Source organism: Macaca thibetana, chromosome 9, assembly GCF_024542745.1.
Source record: "Macaca thibetana thibetana isolate TM-01 chromosome 9, ASM2454274v1, whole genome shotgun sequence".
NCBI lineage: Eukaryota > Metazoa > Chordata > Mammalia > Primates > Cercopithecidae > Macaca > Macaca thibetana.
The window spans coordinates 64,218,127-64,236,388 of NC_065586.1; the positions used below are offsets into that span (position 1 = coordinate 64,218,127).

General features: G+C 48.7%; 1 protein-coding gene across 1 annotated transcript in view; it reads right to left on the bottom strand.

Moving 5' to 3' along the window:
* Window positions 1-18,262, bottom strand: part of HKDC1 (hexokinase domain containing 1) — a 47,310-nt gene that overhangs the window by 7,318 nt on the left and 21,730 nt on the right. The window contains exons 7-16 of the mRNA XM_050805260.1: window positions 17,504-17,687; window positions 14,344-14,499; window positions 12,998-13,231; window positions 11,793-12,097; window positions 10,103-10,248; window positions 9,886-10,005; window positions 4,847-4,942; window positions 4,554-4,653; window positions 3,032-3,215; window positions 834-989 (exon numbers count right to left, since the gene is read on the bottom strand). Of these exons, the coding sequence (XP_050661217.1) occupies window positions 834-989; window positions 3,032-3,215; window positions 4,554-4,653; window positions 4,847-4,942; window positions 9,886-10,005; window positions 10,103-10,248; window positions 11,793-12,097; window positions 12,998-13,231; window positions 14,344-14,499; window positions 17,504-17,687 (1,681 nt within the window). The remainder of the gene's footprint in view (window positions 1-833; window positions 990-3,031; window positions 3,216-4,553; window positions 4,654-4,846; window positions 4,943-9,885; window positions 10,006-10,102; window positions 10,249-11,792; window positions 12,098-12,997; window positions 13,232-14,343; window positions 14,500-17,503; window positions 17,688-18,262) is intronic.

An 18,262-nucleotide genomic window follows, 5' to 3' on the forward strand; every position in this document is an offset into this window, starting at 1 on the left:
CGCGCCCGGCCCTTGAGCCACCGCGCCCGGCCCAGAATTTTAAATGAAAATTTTCATGAACAAACTCTGAAAACATAATACACAGAGTGATAAATGTAATGATTATGATTATGAAAAATGTTTGCATGCATTCAAGAACTTAAAAGGAGCTGGGCGCACTGGCTCACACCTGTAATCCTAGCACTTTGGGAGGCTGAGGTGAGCAGATTGCTTGAGGTCAGGAGTTCGAGACCAGCCTGGGCAACATGGGGAAACCCCATCTCTACAAAAAATACAAATATTAGCTGGGCATTGTGGTGTGCACCTGTGGTCCCAGCTACTCAGGAGGCTGAGGTGGGAGGATTACCTGAGCCCTGAAGATAGAGGCTATAATGAGTTGCAATCGCACCACCGCACTCCAGTCTAAGTGACAGAGTGAGCCCTGTCACCAAAAAAAAAAAAAAAAAAAAAAACCTTAAAAAGGAAATATAATATGCAAAAATCAAAATAGCTGTAGTTGAGCATGTGGTTGATTTTTTCAGGAACAAAAGAGGATTATTTTTTAGCCTTAACCTAACTCTTGTGTAACTATTTAGGAAGCTTGGTGGAGGACTTAGTCATTTCTGCTAAACATTCTGAGACCCAGGCGGGCTGCAGGCCCCAGAGTGCTATACACATGGTCCTCGAGGCTGTGATCCTGAATCAGTTGGAAAGAGAAGAGCAGCCCCAGGAGGCAATCCCTTGTCCAGCCAGGGCCTTTCTGTTTTTCTTTTTAAACCTCAAATTGGCCCAACCCCAGCGCAGTGGCAGTATACGCCAGTCAGAGCCTCATGATGAACTTGATCACAGGTCACCTTTCAATCTGGGACAGGAACTTGGTTTCGAAGATGCCCCTGGTCCGGAGACGCTCTGAAATCTGCCCTCGGAAGAGGAGACCCTGCTTGGTCAGGTCGATCAGGATCTGCCGCACAATCTCCCCCAAGTACATCCCACTGGTCATTTTCTCGTATCTGTTTGGCGAAGAGGGATAAGGTTGGGGCAGACATGCAATGCAGAAGACCACATGATGTGAGAAGGCCAGGCTTTGGAACCACGCATGGGCGCTAAGCAAAAGTTAGTCCCTGGTCTTGGCCCCAAAGCCAATGCTCATTGGCTTTGTGTTACAAATCTGTTCCACTGGAGATTCTGCTCTGTGAGTTAACACATTGAAACTGTCTGCATGCACCAGGGGTGCTCAAAAGCATTAATTCCCTTCCTCCTTTCTATTGGGCTGTGAGCTCCATGAGGGCCAAGAGAGCAAGAGAGAAAAGGGGCCTCGTACTGACCAGGCACTCTGCACAGGATGTGTAATGGTGACACACATCATCATTAACAACAGTGACACAGAGGCAGACTCCCACTGCTTGCAGAGTCAAATGGAAAGCATTTATGTGCTGGGCTTGGGTTCTCTTCACTGCTCAAGACCTCATCAGTCTAAGGGATTAACACCAGAACAAACAAACAATGGTGGTTTCAAGACAAGTTCAAAGGTGCTGCCCCTTAAAACCTCAGTCCAAAAATGTGAGCCTTCAGTGGCTGCAGACACAACACTAATTAGAATGAACTGCCCCTTGGGAAGAGCCATGATACTCAGATGCCCCAACTTGGGATTCAGAGGGAAGGTACCTTCTTTTTGGAGCAATCCCTGCTTCAGCTGGGCTTACCACAACTCACCTGCCTTCCAGTTACAAGACTGATGCCAAAGGGGAGAGAAACCACCAGGGCCAGTCTCGGTCTTTTCTGAGCCTCTTCCTAGACAACGTTCTCAGTTCAACAGTTCCCAAGGTGTCCATGGCCTAGGCATCCCCTCACATTTCCCATCTGCTCAAGCTCTCAACTTGGATAGCACCCCTAACAATAAATCTATGTTTCCCATTATTTTCTATATTAAGACATTGAGCTTAGTTTTGATAAAGACCATATGGCCTGCAAAACCTAAAACATTTACTATCTGTTCTTTTACAGAATAAGTGTGCCAACTCCTCTTCTAGGGGATGGGCCTGGGTTAATAATCAAGTTTTAGCATGTGATATCGTTTGGATTTATGTCTCCACCAAAATCTCAAGTTGAATTGCAATCCCCAGTATTGGAGGAGGGGCCTGCTGGGAGGTGACTGGATCATGGGGGCGGATTGCCCCCCCGTTGTTCTGGTGATAGTGAGTGGGTTTGCACAAGATCTGGTTGTTTTAATAGTGTGTAACACCTCCCCCTTCACTCTTTCTTCCTCTTTCTCCAGCCATGTAAGACGTGCCTGCTTCCCCTTCATGTTCTGCCATTATAGTAAGTTTCCTGAGGCCCCCCAGCCATGCTTCCTGTACAGCCTGTGGAACTGTGAGCCAATTAAACCTCTTTTCTCCATAAATTACCCAGTCTCAGGTAGTTCTTTATAGCAACGGGAGAATGGACTAATATCACATGCCAGCTCTATCTCTGCTATCCCTTTCTCTCATAATAACAGAATGCAAGTGAAATCTACTCTAATTTATTTTTTAAACCATTCATTATTTTCAGTATTTTTCGTGTGGTTAGTTATTGGAATACACGTCACAAGTGATTGTGACCCATGGTAGGACATGACATCATGGTCAAGAACCAGCATTCTCATCCATCACAGGTGGCCACTTCCCCACTCCCAGAGAAGGTCACCAACCTAATAGCCAGCTCTTGAAGGCCTGAAGATGTTGGCTTCTGAAAGAGACTTACTAAAAGCCCATCCCAAGAGGGGTCACTGAGTCACCATGCCCTTGGCGAATGAACATGCTGGCAGCCTCTGCCTCACTTCCAGAACCACCACTAGACCTTATGGGGCCTTATGGTAATTAGAAAAAGGGACTTTTCCCTTTTACCTGTTGCAAACTTGTCATAATATTTTTCTTTTGTTCCAATAGGTATTTCACTGACATTCGACAGCTGTAATAAGCACACAAAGCTATGCTGTCTATGGTACCCCCTTAGGTCTCGTAGTGTTGTTCACTACACAACCCACATAAATGCACACATCCACCCTTTTCACCTCTGCTTGCCAGGATTCAAGGACCCCTCGTCCACCTCCGTGTCGTATCGGGTCCGGATGTCATCTATGCAGCCATTGTCTCCAAATCCTCCCCACTCTGTGTTGATGCACATCTTCCCTTCGTCCCCCTCCACCATCTCGATGTTCCTCATGTCCTCCATGTAGCACATGTTGCTGCCTGTTCCTAGAAGGAATTGTGAAAGAACATTAGTCTTCAAAGACACCACCAGGTTTTAGAAAGGCAGCAGAGTGCAGCAAATAAGAATTTAGGCTTGGAGTCAGATATGACTGGATGTGATTCCAGCTTTACAGTCATAGCTGGCTAACCTTGGGCAAGCATCTCATCTTTCACAGGCTCAGTTTCTTCATTTCTGAGAAGGAAATAATACCCGCCTTATGGGTTTTATGAAGTGATATTTTTAAGTTTCCTTCCATGGTAAGCATTCAATAAATGGTAGCTGCCGACTTCATCATCATTATCATCATTACTGTTAAGCCATAGGCACACAAAGCTTCCAAGCAGTCGTAAAATTAGCAGTCAGAGCTGGAAGGGACCATGAGGAATCATCTAGTCTTGGATAAACAAATGCTTGGCATCTGTTAGCCACCATCTTCTTCCTTGCCCATGACTTGGCCTCAGAACTATTCTCAGCACAGCAGTCCAGGCAAGTATTTTAGTCAATCAACAGGCCTCACCTCTTTGCCCTCCTATATCTAGCCCAATCCCTCCCACAGGTGAAGAAACTCAAGTCAGACAGAATAAGCCACCTGCCCAAGCTCACAAAGCGGGTAAGAGTTAGAGTGAGAGGAAACCTCTCATCTGGCATGGGAGATAGCTCAGTACATCCCCACCTCCTTGTTCCACCTGCTGCTTATATCCAGAAAGCCCAGATGATCAAATGGAACAACTTTTCTAGGTTCTATCATTACTTAGCCTGTGCCTGTCACCTGGAATGCCTTTCATCCCCATCTCCACCTGTTCCAATCCTACCCATTCTACCCCTGGTAGAGACAGCATCCCCCTAGAATCTACCCTCGGCCTTACTCACTGCCAGACTTCTCCCAAAGACCCCTAAAATCCCTGTATCAGGCCACTCCTTTCCCCTCTTCTAAGTTTCTTTCCAGCTCCTCTCCTTCCTGTGCACCCTGAGAAGCAGAAGAATTCAGATAACAGAAGAGGTGCACATTGGAGCCAGAGTGAAAATCTACAATAGCTCCCTCAGCCCCAGGTCAAGAGGATCCAACTGTAGTCTCCTTCGCCCCATCACAATCAGCCCCAAGGCCCTAATTTAAAAATCTCTTCTTCCTGTGTCATTATCCTTCCTCGATAGAAAGGATGACCTTGGCTTAGGACTCTTACTGGAGAAAGAACTTGGTGACCTGGAATCGCAATTGTAACTTCATCTCTGCCTTGGGCAGAGCCTCTGTATAACGGAACAATGCCCACCCTCTCACATTGTTAAAAGGGAACCATCAACGGGTCCAGTGGGATTAGGCCAATGGGCCATGCCTTACCACTTACCTGCAATCAAGCCAATCTCACAGTTAGGATCTTCATAGCCACAGGTCATCATGGTCCCCACTGTATCATTCACAACTGCAACGATGTCCAGGTCAAACTCCTAAAAAAACAAAACAAACAAACAAACAAAAACCCAGCTCTATTATGAGTTGAATGTGCCAAACAGGCTTAGGAGGCACGTGTCATCCCCAGGCAGGCAGAGACCAGTCACAGGAACTGGGCAGAGGATAGCAGAGCAGAGGGGCCTGGGGAAGGCAGCAAGAGCAGGCATGAGCCTCAACACCACATCCTACGTTTCTCCTCTTGATGGCTTCCCTGAGCATGTCCACCACGTCCTCCCCTTCACAGTCAGTGGCCTTGAAACCTTTGGTCCACCCTATGAGTGTTCCCTGAAAGAAAGGAGGGGAAATTCATTTGAGCAATAGTTTGCTAGGACCACTGCACAACCTCAACATCCAACAGATGCAAGGCACTATAGTTGGCTGCTTGTCAAGTACATGTGCTTTTGACTCTGCCTCCCTCTCCACAGCCCTAACCCTGGGCACAGCAGCATCACAGAGCACCACACTCAGGCAAGGCCTACCACTGAGTGGAAGGACTGCAGCAATTCATACTCGTCAAGGGTCAAATCATGTTCCCTGGCCATGATTACACAGAATAAAGGCCTAGGATCACAGTGATCCTGCTTCTTTTTTTTTGTTTTCCTTTTTTTTTTTTTTTTTGGAGACGGAGTTTCACTCTTGTTGCCCAGGCTGGAGTGCAATGGCGCGATCGCGGCTCACCACAACCTCCACCTCCCGGGTTCAAGTGATTCTCCTGCCTCAGCCTCCCGAGTAGCTGGGATTACAGGCATGCACCACCACGCCTGGCTAATTTTTGTATTTTTAGTAAAGATGAGGTTTCACCATGTTGGCCAGGTTGGTCTCGAACTCCTGACCTCAAGTGATCCACCCGCCTCAGCCTCCCAAAGTGCTAGGATTACAGGGGTGAGCCAATGCGCCTGGCCTGAAAGTAGTATTTTTAATTCTCAAAAGGAAGCCCAAAGTTACATTGTCAGCCTGAGGCAGGAGTTAGTCTAGCCCTGGACTCCATCACCTAGAAAGCCAGGGTGGGCTGAAGGCAGGCAGAGCTGGGGTGTCTAGACCTGGGACAGGAAAGGCAGTCAGAAAATCTGATGGCAGCACCGTCAGCCCAGTGACTGGATGCCACCTCACCCTGAGGCCGTTAGCCCACAAACCCCAGTCTCCCTCCTTTCCTCCATAGTTCTTGGGAAACTGGGCCCCTGGCTGGCTCCTTTCCGACTGGTATGTGTACAACATTAGAGAGACACTCCCAACTGGGAAACCTCTCTTATTAATTGCAGTTACACAAAACTAATGTATTTTTTGATGTCTCTCTTTTTTTCTCCCCAGCCATGGGTGTCTTTGCTTCTAGCTGCCCACGGGTCTCCCCTCCCTCTTCACTGTGTCTTCACGACACCTTCAGAGCTGCTGGGAGACAGGCCCAAAGGCCCAGTGTCCTGAGTCAGGAGCAGTAGCTGTGTCCTGGCGCCCAGTCAGGACCGCAGACAGCTGCACACGGCACCCTCCCGGATGGTGTATTAATTTTTAATGGCAGCAGCAATGCAGGAATGCATTAGTAGTGTAAAAAATTAAAATGTTACTGACAAGGATAGAGTTCCCTTCAACTCCCATCCTCCCAATGTGAGAGGTAACCTCTGCCATTAGTCGGATATTAATCCTTCCATAACTTTTCTTTTCCACTTATTAGTATTTGTTTTCTTTTTCCCTCCATTTCTTCTTTCAGGGGTGAAATTACACATATTTTTAAGTAAATAAATTCACACTGTGTGTGAACTACTGCAATTTTTTTTTCTAATTCAATAATGTATCTTCCAGACCCTTCCAGGCCATTTATATGGATCTGCCACATTCCTTCACTGAGCAAAATATTCCTTGAATATAATTACACGAAAATAAAACCACGAAACACACCTATAAAACGAGTTCTATTTTTGTGATCATTTTCCAATGAGGAAACCAAGGAACAGGGAGATTAAATAACTTGCCCAAGGTCACACAGCCAATAAGCAGAGAAGCTAAGGGTAGGGGAAGGGGGACGAGGGAATCAGTGCTTAACGGGTACAGAAATTCAGATGGAAAAGAAAAAGTTTAAGAGATGGATGGTGGTGATGGCTGCACAAGAATGTGAATGTACATCATGCCATAGAAGTGTGTATTTAAAAAAATAGTCACAGTGGGAAATTTATGTTATGTATATTTTACCACAATAAGAAAATGGTACAAAAATAAAAAACTTTTTTTTTTCTTTTTTTGAGACTGAGTCTTCTCTGTCGCCCAGGCTGGAGTACAGTGGTGTAATCTCGGCTCACTGCAACCTCCACCTCCTGAGTGCTAGCGATTCTCCTGCCTCAGCCACCCAAATAGCTGAGATTACAGGCACCTGCCACCACGCCCAGCTAATTTTTGTATTTTTAGTAGAGATGGGGTTTCACCATGTTGGCCAGGCTGGTCTTGAACTCTTGACCTCAAGTGATCTGCCCGCCTCAGCCTCCCAAAGTGCTGGGATTACAGAAGTGAGCCACTGCTCCTGGCCCTGGACAAAATCTTAGTGCGTCTTTGGTGCTACCCTTATTGTTGTCCTGAGCTCTCTGGTTGACCTGCTGAGCTGACCAGAATTCTCCCATACATTTAGGAAGCTGTATGCTGCTTCATGCCAGTCTTGGAAGCTGGGCTGATGACAATCTGTCAGAAAGACAGAGCTCCTCTCCACAAGCTGGTGAGTCTGTCTGTGAAGCGGAGGCCAGGGGTTGCAGAGAATTCACTGCCACGATGTCAGGCCCTGGTGACAGCGCACCCTCCCTCACCACCATTACCAGCACCGGGTTCCTCTCAGCCTTTTCCAGGCTGAATTTCAATCCTATGCTGCCTCGAGAGTGAAGGATGATACTAGGATTTGAGGGCCTGCTAGGTGCCAGACACCATGCTATGCATTTTACACACACGAGCTCATTTAGTCCTCACCGTATTCCTCCATTTTCACCAACGGGGAAACCATGCCTCAGAGAAGTTAAATAATCTGCTCAAGGTTATTCAGATGGGAAGAGTAGAGACAGGGCTGCAAAACAGGAGCCCACGACCCCAGAGTCTGTGCTCTTGACCACTGTGTTTCCTAACCTTAGAAAGGACACTGCGCCTCTCTGTATAGCCACATCTGGGCCTGCTCCCAAGCCCCTGAAGAAGGACATGTCCTTGCCCGGAGGTTTTCTGTGTGGGCACTGGCAGAGGCTGCAAACTGTCTCTCTCCGTCTGCAGAACAGACAGCTCTGCCCCAGCCTCATGCAAAGGCCCAGCCTCACTCGCCCACCGTCAGCACCAGGCCGAGGCCCCATGACCCACTGGAGCTCTGCGGAGTCTAAGAGCTCAGCCCAGTGTCTAGTCCCCACTTCTAAGCTCTACCTCTTGGTCAAGCTAGTTTACCAGAAAAACCGTGCAAAAAACACATATTGCTGACCTACCTGAGTCTTAGCTTTCCAGTTAAAAAACCTTTATTCATTACACATAAAGTTAAGCCTGGGTGATTTTTTGTTTTTACACACAGACACGCACACACACCACACACACACACACACACACACACACATTTAGAGGTGGGGTCTTACTATATCGCCTAGGCTGGTCTCAAACTCCTGGACTCAAGTGATCCTCCCACCTTGGCCTCCCACGGTGCTAGGATTACAGACATGAGCCACTGTACTTGGCCTGCTTGTTGTGTATGTTGTTTTTGTTTTTGATAGAGATGGAGTCTCTGCTGCCCAAACTGGAGTGCAGTGGTGTGATCATAGCTCACTGGAACCTCAATCTCCTGGGCTCAGGTGATCCTCCCACCTCATCCTCTCGAGTAGCTGGGACCACAGGGACGTGCCACCATGCCTGGCTACGGTTTGTTTTGTTTTGCTTTGTTTTGTTTTTGAGATGGAGTCTCGCTCTGTCACCCAGTCTGGATGGAGTGCAGTGGCGCGATCTCGGCTCACTGCAATCTCTGCCTCCCTGGTTCACGCCATTCTCCTGCCTCAGCCTCCCAAGTAGCCGGGACTAGAGGCGCCCGCTACCACACCCGGCTAATATTTTTTTGTATTTTTAGTAGAGACGGGGTTTCACTGTGTTATCCAAGATGGTCTCCATCTCCTGACCTCGTGATCCACCTGCCTCGGCCTCCCAAAGTGCTGGGATTACAGGCGTGAGCCACCGCTCCTGGTCTGTTTGTTTGTTTTTTAAGACATGGGGTCTCACTATGTTGCCCAGGCTGGTCTTGAACTCCTGGCCTTAAGCAATCCTTCCATGTCGACCTCCCAAAGTGCTAGGATTACAGAGATGAGCCACCACACCCGGACAACCCTGGGTGTTTTTACCCTAGAATTACAAGAAAGACTTTGTGATAAATGTCTCCATATTTATGAATTATCTATTAAAATGATAAACTATGATGTTCTTCAGTGTTGGCTAAAGTGGCCGTGTGATCAATTGCTTCTGAGATACTAATATTAGAAAATAAATGCATTTATGCCAGACATGGTGACTCAAGCCTGTAATCCCAGCACTTTGAGAGGCTGAGGTGGGTGAATTACCTGAGGTCAGGAGTTCAAGACCAGCCTGGCCAACATGGCGAAACCCCGTCTCTACTAAAAATACAAAAGTTAGCTGGTGGTAGTGGCAGGTGCCTGTAATCCCAGCTACCTTGGGAGGCTGAGGCAGGAGAATCGCTTGAACCCAGGAGGCAGAGGTTGCAGTGAGCCGAGATCACGCCATTGCACTCCAGCCTGGGTGACAAGAACGCAACTCTGTCTCAAAAAAAAAAAAAAGAAAGAAAGAAAGAAAGAAATGCATTTCTTGTGATGTGCTGGCAAGCTTTCTTTCATCGGATGATAAAAACCCATTGCAATTCCGTGTTTACATGACTGTCCAGAAAGACACGGATCGTATTATTGCCCAATTGTTACAACTGGACTTCACTGGTCATTACCTCTTCCTCCCTCTCTCCATAGTATGATTCGACCTCTCTTTTAGTAGGAATATTATGTATGTGTCCCTTTATTGTATACTACTCTAAATTCTCTTGTGAATGGTCAATCTAAAAAATCGTGATAAATTGATTAAAAATTAAATTGTTGAAATTCTCTATCATGTGTTCCCAGCTGCCCCGAACCCAAGATCCCTGTAAAATGAAGGCTGGCTGGGAGTTACCTGGAGATGGCCCCAGTAGAGGAAGGAAGCCCACTGGGCTGGCCATGAGTCTGGTGGGGCTGTCTTACCTTGTCAATGCTCATCTGCCTGCAGGGAAATGAGAACGTGAAGCCCAAAGGTAGGGAGGCCCCCTTGAGGCCCATGTAGTCCAGGAAGTCGGCAATGCACTGCACAATGTGGTCAAAGAGCTGCAGAGAGAGAGACAGCGGCATTCACACCGGGTGGACATTGATGCAGGGTGGCAGGCTGGCACCTCGGAGCCCAAAGGCCTTGCCTAGCACTTACCTCCTCACCAGTGCCCTGCATGATCCCCAGGGGGATGGCGAAGATCTTGTTGTACATTCGCACTGACCTCCGTCCACTTCTGATCTTCACCAGGAGGACCCGGAAGTTGGTTCCCCCAAGATCCAGGGCAAGAAACTTTCCTTTCTCTGTGATGGAGAAAGCAGCAGCTGCACTCCATGACAGGGACTCGTGTCGGGGCATTGGGAGGAAGAGGAGATGCTGGAGCAGAGCAGACCCAAGGCCTGCACTCCTGGGCCTCACAGACCAGAGGGTCGTGCGGGCCACCGTGCACAGTGACTGGTCCCTGGGCAGCATCTTGAGCCTGCGTGAGACCAGGCTGCTTTCCTTGGCCTCCACTTCTGTGGTAAATGCCCAGGCACCACCTACACTATCACCAGTGAAGTGCCGTGAAAAGAGGCCTGGCCTGGAGTCAAGGGACCTGGGGCTTCTGAGAAACGGCTTTTTTTCTTGAGCAAGAGAGGCAAGGTCCTTTCCTTCCACATCTGCAAAATGAGACTGAACCTCTGAAGGCTCTTTCAGCTTCACTGACTGACAGCCTTCTCTGGAGCCACAAGGAACGGTGCGGGGCATCCAGTCAAGGACGTGCATGATTCAGATACCCAAAGGGCCTCTGGCTGGGCACAGTGGCTCACGCCTATAATCCCAGCACTTTGGAAGTCCGAGGCGGGCGGATCAAGAGGTCAGGAGACCGAGACTATCCTGGCTAACACAGTGAAACCCCATCTCTACTAAAAATACAAAAAATCAGCTGGGCGTAGCGGCGGGCACCTGTAGTCTCAGCTACTTAGGAGGCTGAGGCAGGAGAATGGTGTGAACCCGGGAGGCGAAGCTTGCAGTGAGCCAAAATTGTGCCACTGCACTCCAGCCTAGGTGACAGAGTGAGACTCCTTCTCAAAATAAAAATAAAAATAAAAATAAAATAGTGTCTTTTACTGTTCTCAGTTAAGAGATCCCAAGTATAGCTGTTAGACCTTGAGTAGCTCATCTAGCCTCCGTGTCAGTTATGGCATCCATAAAATGGGAACCATTCCCTCTTTGGCAACATTCCAAGTGGTTGTGGGGATGAAATGAAATAACAGGTTCAAAAGCAAATTATAAGATGTAAAGCATTTTACTAAGGTCATTATTTCTGGAAGAGTCTCGTGAGATTCAAAGAGGTAAAATAATTTGTCTGAAGAACTGACTTCACTACTTAGTGGCTTCTTTTGGCTGAGCACCGAGGACCAGAAGGATCAAGGGTTGGAGAAGTTGGGGGCAGAAGTGATGAGAGGGAAAGGGAAGTCACCCAAGCCACAGAAGAGAACAGAGCCAGAGAAGCAGCAGGAGACAAGCCCAGGCAATCCCAGGCATCAAAAACAAAGTCCATGGGTCAGGATCTGGGGGTCGGGGGTGCACTCATGATCTCATCCACACACACGTAAGTGCGCACACATAACCTAATGTAGGTTTTCTGTGTTTTTTGTTTGTTTGTTTGTTTTGTTTTTTACTGCAAATGCCTTGGGTTAACCAAGGCCAACAGATGTAGAAAGAATACTAGCCTTCTACCTACTCCTGCCCTCCATTAGAGACGTGAACCTAAGTCTCTAAAAACCAAGAACCTCACTGGCTTTGAGGAGTTTTGACGGGAGCCCTGGATGGTTGTTCAGAGAGGGAGGCTGTGCTGGCCCACCTGTGCCGTCCGGCAGCCCGCAGACGTAAGTGGGCAGCATTCTGACCGTGGCCAGCCCGTGGCTCTTCTTCTTCAGCCCATACTCCAGCTCAGCCCGCATCTTGGCCTGCACGTCCACAAGCTGCTCTCGGGTCAGCCGGAACAAAGCCAGCACCTTGTCGATCTGCTTCCGCTGGGCCTGCACGCGGGAGGCCACCGCAGTCACCATGGCGGCCCCCTTGGTGCTGCCACTCTCTGACAGGAGGAATCGGACATCACAGCTCGGGACCAGTTTCCTCACCACCTTGTGCAGGCGTTTTGGGTACCTGAAGCAGAGATGATGGCAAAACATTGAGCAATCATAAAGGCCAGGCTCAGGCAAGACCCAGGGGCAGCAGTGAACTGGTCCCAGAGGGCCCTGGGGGGCTGGGGCTCAGCCCTTTATTTGCTGATGGTAGGGAGGGGAGGGGGTGACAGGACGGAGGGACTAAGAAGCTGGGGCAGTGGAAGGCACTTGGGAGGCTCAGGGAAGTGCCGATTCTGTCAACAAACATTTCAACCAGTCTGTGCAGAATGTATTGGCTGAATCATTTCTGATTCAGAAGAAATGATTCATTCCAAGAAATGATTCTTTGGACAGAATCATTTCTGTCCAAAGGGAAGGATTTTCTTTCTTGGCTCTTTCCAGGGACTTGAGCTCTTTCCAGGCTCTTTCCACTTGACTTCCACGTCCACCCCTGGTAGCCAAAGGGGCTTTCATTCTCCTTCCTTTTGGAAAATTCCCATTTCCCTGTGTTTTCCTACCGGACCCTTCCCATAAACTTGGCAACCTGTGCCATCTCTATTTTTCCCTGTCTATGATTAGGTGTATCTTACTTCGCAGGCTTAACCACATAGTAGGTGTTCAGTAAATAATGGCTAGATGGAAGAATGAATGGAGAGATGAATGGGCGGGTGATGGATGGAAGGACATAGATACATGGAGGGACAGCATTCCTAATTAGGCAACTGGCGTTAGCAGAATATTTCTTTAAGAGTAATCCCCAGAAGCAACCCAGCCAGCCGATGAATGTGGGCCCTGGATTCACCCTTTCCCTTGTAATCTCAGAACCAACAAGAGGGGCTGATGGTTCCAGACCCCGGAGAAGCAGTACAGTCCAGAAGACACTGGGGCCCTGCTCCAGGGAGACTCGTTGGTGGGGGCGTGGCTGGCAGGCGGCACTCACTGAGGGTGGATCTTGTAGAGGGTGCCGTCCACGCCCACCGTGGTCCGGAGCCGTTCCACCTTCTTGTTCTCCCGGAGGCGTGTCAGGATGGCTGCCAGGGCTGCTGCACAGAGGTTGGCTGAGCGGAAGGAGACGATGGTACAGACATGCTGGACGGCAATGCAGTCAGCCTCAGATGGCTCCAGGCCCAGGTCCACCAGGATCTCTCTTGTATTGGCAAGGCCTTCTTTATACCTGGCCAGGGGACAGGAATGAGCAGACCACACTTCTGCATCCCATTGGTATCCTCCCGGGCGAACAAGCTTCCCCACCTCTCAGGATTGTGAAAATTAACAGACAGGGCCATAGTAATAACATAAAAATAACAATATCAACATTGATAGTAGCAGCTGCCACTAACTGAGCAGTCACCATGAGCCAGGTACTGTCTAAGGATTTTACACGTATTAACTCCTTCAACGTTTACACAAATCCTGCGCGAGGCACCGTCATTACCCTATCGTACAGATGAGAGATGTGAGTGCAGAAAGGGTGAGTAACTTGCCCATGGCTGTACAGCTAGTAAGGGCTAGAGCCGAGATTTGAACTCAGCAGTTAGATTCTAGCACCCACACTTTTAATCACCCTGTGCTATGCTGACTTTCACAGAAATTCTGTCCCTGCCTAGTTCTGCATAGACATAGATGCTGTAGGTCAGCGCCACATGGCTGAGCTCAGAATCTAAACTGATCACAAAGTCAAGGCAATACCAGGGTTACTAAGCCTGAGAAGCAGGACCCTCAGATGTGCTGGACGGCAATGCAGTCACACAGGGGCCAGTCGCCTTCACCTGCAGCCTTCACCAGCCAGCTCCCCATGCGAGAGACCTGTGTGTAAGGCCTCAAATCACCACATTCAAAGCCAGTTCCTGATGGGAGCAGGTCAAGAAGGCTCTGCTATCACAGGAGTTCTGGACTTGGATTCCACACATGGGTTTAGTGTCCAAGGATGCCCTGATATTGTAAGCAAACTTGTGTGTGAATGTACATTTTCGGGGCTAAGGGTCTAGCTCTCAAAAGGATCTGTGATCCTAAAAATGTTACAAGTTACCACTTTAAGAAGAAGGCAGCAGAACATGGGAAGAGGGTGGCCCTCCGACATCAGAGTTCCTCACTGATGAAATCAACAAGAAGCTCTCATCTGGGTCACGGCAGAAATTGCTAACCCATCTGAAGCCATGACCAGATCTGAAATCCTCCTGGTGAAGGAGGATCTAGTCCCTCCTGCTGTCCTACCACACGGAGCACCCCACACCTGGGCCTCCCATCCCAACTCTCCACGGAGCCAAGGCAGAGGGACTTGCTTACTTCTCCATGGCAGCCACGTGCCGTGTTTCAATCTTGCCCTTAGTGTGGAGAGCAGAAGATTTCTCACCGCCGAACAGGAGGCCAGCCTTGGCCATCTTCAGCAAGATAAGCCTGACAAGCTCCCCCAGGTACAGGCCACTGATCATCTTCTCAAACCTGCATGTTGGTGAACAGATCAGTGGACGAAGCCCGTTTGATTAAGCTGCATCATTTCCCAAAGACCAGGAGCCACTGCCCGCAGGCAGGAGCAGATGGGAGAGGGCTAAGCCAAGATTCCTCCCTCTCACAAAGTGCTGGATGGCAAGAACTTTTGTCTCAAATCACCCTGGCCATGGGTACCATTCTCACATCGAGCACAGGGACTCTCAATTTCATAGACTTTGGGTATTTTCCCAAAATCACTCAAACATGATGCGACAAGTCAAATTTCACACTCAGATGCTTCCCACTCCTACATCAAACTTCTGTCCAAGAGAGAAAGATTCTGTGCCTGTGAGACGGGCTTGGACAGCCCCAGAGAGGCTCTACAACAATGTGGATTTAAGATCCCCATGGCTACCTACAGCTTTACTCCAAGTCTGCACACCAACAATTCCTAATTGTTTCCCAGGCAGACTATTAAATATTATTATTGTTATTATTATCATCATCATCATCAGAGACAGGGTCTCGTTCTGTCACCCAGGCTAAAGTGCAGGGGTGCAATCATAGCTCACAACAGCCTCCAACTCCTGGCCTCAAGTGATCCTCCTGCCTCAGCCTCCCACAGGTGTGCACCACCACACCTGGCTAATTTTTTTATTTTTGTAGAGGCAGGGTCTCATTATGTTGCCCAGGCTCATCTTAAACTCTTGGCCTCAAGTGTTTCTCCTGCTGTGGCCTCCCGAATCCCTGGAATTACAGATGAGAGCCACCGGACCAGGCCTAAATATAATGCTTATTTTCCAAACACAATAAGACCCAAAATCAAGAACAATCTATGTCATAATCTACCTTATATAATTCATTATAAAAAGTCTTAGAACAGGCCAGGTGCAGTGGCTCACGCCTGTAATTCCAGCCCTTTGGGAGGCTGAGGTGGGTGGATCACAAGGTCAAGAGTTCAAGACGAGCCTGGCCAATATGGTGAAACCCCGTCTCTACTAAAAATACAAAAAAATTAGCCAGGTGTGGTGGCGCATGCCTGTAATCCCAGCTACTCAGGAGGTTGAGGCAGGAGAATTGCTTGAACCCGGAAGGCAGAGGTAGCAGTGAGCCAAGATTGCACGACAGCACTCTAGCCTGGGTGACAGAGTGAGACTCCATCTCAAAAAAAAAAAAAAAAGTATTTGAACATTAAAAAAACAGAAGACAATCAAAAGAAATTTAGGGTGGATGTTAAGGAATATAATATATATACATATTTTTTGAGACAGGGTCTTGCTCTGTTGCCCAGGCTGGAGTGCAATGGTATAATCACGGCTCACTGCACCCTGGACCTTCCCAGGCTCAAGTGATCCTCCCACCTCAGTCTCCTGAGCGGTTGGAACTACAGGCATCTGTCATCACACCTGATTTTTTTTTTTTTTTTTTTTTTTTTTTTTTGAGACGGAGTCTCGCTCTGTCGCCCAGGCTGGAGTGCAGTGGCCGGATCTCAGCTCACTGCAAGCTCCGCCTCCCGGGTTCACGCCATTCTCCTGCCTCAGCCTCCCGAGTAGCTGGGACTACAGGCGCTGCCACCTCGCCCGGCTAGTTTTTTGTATTTTTTAGTAGAGACGGGGTTTCACCGTGTTAGCCAGGATGGTCTCGATCTCCTGACCTCGTGATCCACCCGTCTCGGCCTCCCAAAGTGCTGGGATTACAGGCTTGAGCCACTGCGCCCGGCCTAATTTTTTTTTTTATTTTTATTTTTGTAGAGACTGGTCTCACTATGTTGCCCAAACTGGTCTCAAACTCCAGGACTAAAGCAGTCCTCCCACCTCAGCCTCCCAAAGTGCTGGGATTACAGGCATGAGCCACCAGGCCTGGAAAGAATAGAATTTAAGTAAAATGGAAATGGGTGAAGATGATAAAATTCAAAAAATGGACACCACATCCTTGGCACATGACTGCTCTGGGTCACTAGAGCATGGGCATGTGCCTGAAGTAGGTGCCACCAAAGAGGAATGTGCTTCCTGGGTGGGCAGTTCTAGCGTTTGAATCACTCCTAGAAGGTGCTTGAAATTCACCCGTATGTCTTGACAAAATGACTGATTCCAGGGCTGGGGCTAGGAAAGTGTGACATGAGCCGGGAACATCTTACAGTGCCAGGAAATAAGGAAGTATTTAAAGAGTGATGGAACATGTCAAAAGGACACAGGAGCCAGCTTCAGGGGCTTCCTTTGCCCAAATCTGAAACAATTTGAGCATCAAAATAAAAATGGACAGCAAACATGGAGGGAAGGTCCTGCCAGAGCCCCCACCTGCTGAGTGATGAGGCCTCCGAGAAAGCAAGGCGGCCGGCAGACATGCGAACACAAGGAGTTCGGCTGCGCCTGCCTTCTCCTCGCTGCCCAGGTGTGTTCTGCGGCCACACGTCCGAGTGCTCTTATCTTCAGTGCCTTTTTTGCACATACGTAACCCAGAAATACTGACTGAATTAGAATTAGGGTTATTAGGGTTATGACTTAGGGAAATCTTTCAATGTCCTTGGCTCCTATTTCCTCATTTGTCAAATGAAACTGAAATACAAGCAATGCCTTAGAAATTTGTTGTAACGGGGCCGGGCATGGTGGCTCACGCCTGTAATCCCAGCACTTTGGGAGTCTGAGGCAGGAGGATTGCCTGAGCTCAGGAGTGCAAAACCAGCCTAGCCAACATGGCAAAACCCCAACTCCACAAAAAATACAAAAATCAGCCAGGCATGGTGGTGCGTGCCTGTAGTCCCAACTCCTCTGGACGCTGAGGTGGGAGGATTGCTTGAGCCTGGAAGGTGGAGGTTGCAGTGAGCCAAGATCGGGCCACCGCACTCTAGCCTGGGCTAGAGAGTGAGACCCCATCTCAAAAAAAAAAAAAGAAAGAAAGAAAGAAAGTTGTGATGGATAGCTAGTCACAGCTGGAGAGCCTCCCAGGCAGCCAGGGGACCTGAGTGATTGGGCCCTGCCTGATGCCGATGCCCAGATAACAGCAGAATGGAACTCACATTTGCTTTCCCGGGTTGAGAGAGCCGAGGTCCAGCTCCCTGTCGAACTCGGTGCGAATGTCCTCCAGGGCCCCATCGTCCCCGAAGGCCCCCCACTCTGTGTTGATGCACATCCTGCCCTCGTCGCCCTCCACCAGGTCAATGTTGCTCATGTCCTCCATGTAACACGCATTTGTGCCTGTTCCTGAACCAGGGATCAGAGAGAATATGCAGAGAGAAGGCTCCCAGCTGGGCACAGACAGAGAACTCTTGACGGCTGGGGAGTCCTCCTCAATGTACCACAAAGTGCTTTTCATGCCCTGGGGGCCGGCTCTCGCTGGGGGAAGCAGCTTGGGCAAGCCCCAAGCACATGGGGAAAACAGCTGACATGTCAAGTCTGCACTTCTCAGGGTGCTCAGGCTTTGCGGTTCTGAATGGAGTCAATTGTGAAGAAGTCCCCTGATGAATATGGATGAAAGCTGACGAAGCGCTCTTACAAGAGGATGATATATGAAGCTAATCTTGTAAATATTTTTTTCAGAAAATCACCAACCCAGGGTAATTTTGAAAATTCTTTCCCTAAGCTACTTAGCTTCCTCTCTATTTGGTACTAAAAATATTCTTTACTTATGGCGTGCCACAAATTGTTTCTAGCAGAAGCTGCATGCTTATCTTAGACAGTGATTAGCTACCACCTAAGAAAGCAACACTCCGTTATGCAAAACACAAAATCGCTCCAAGGAAATGCCTCAAACACTTGAGCACTGGGGAATGACTGCA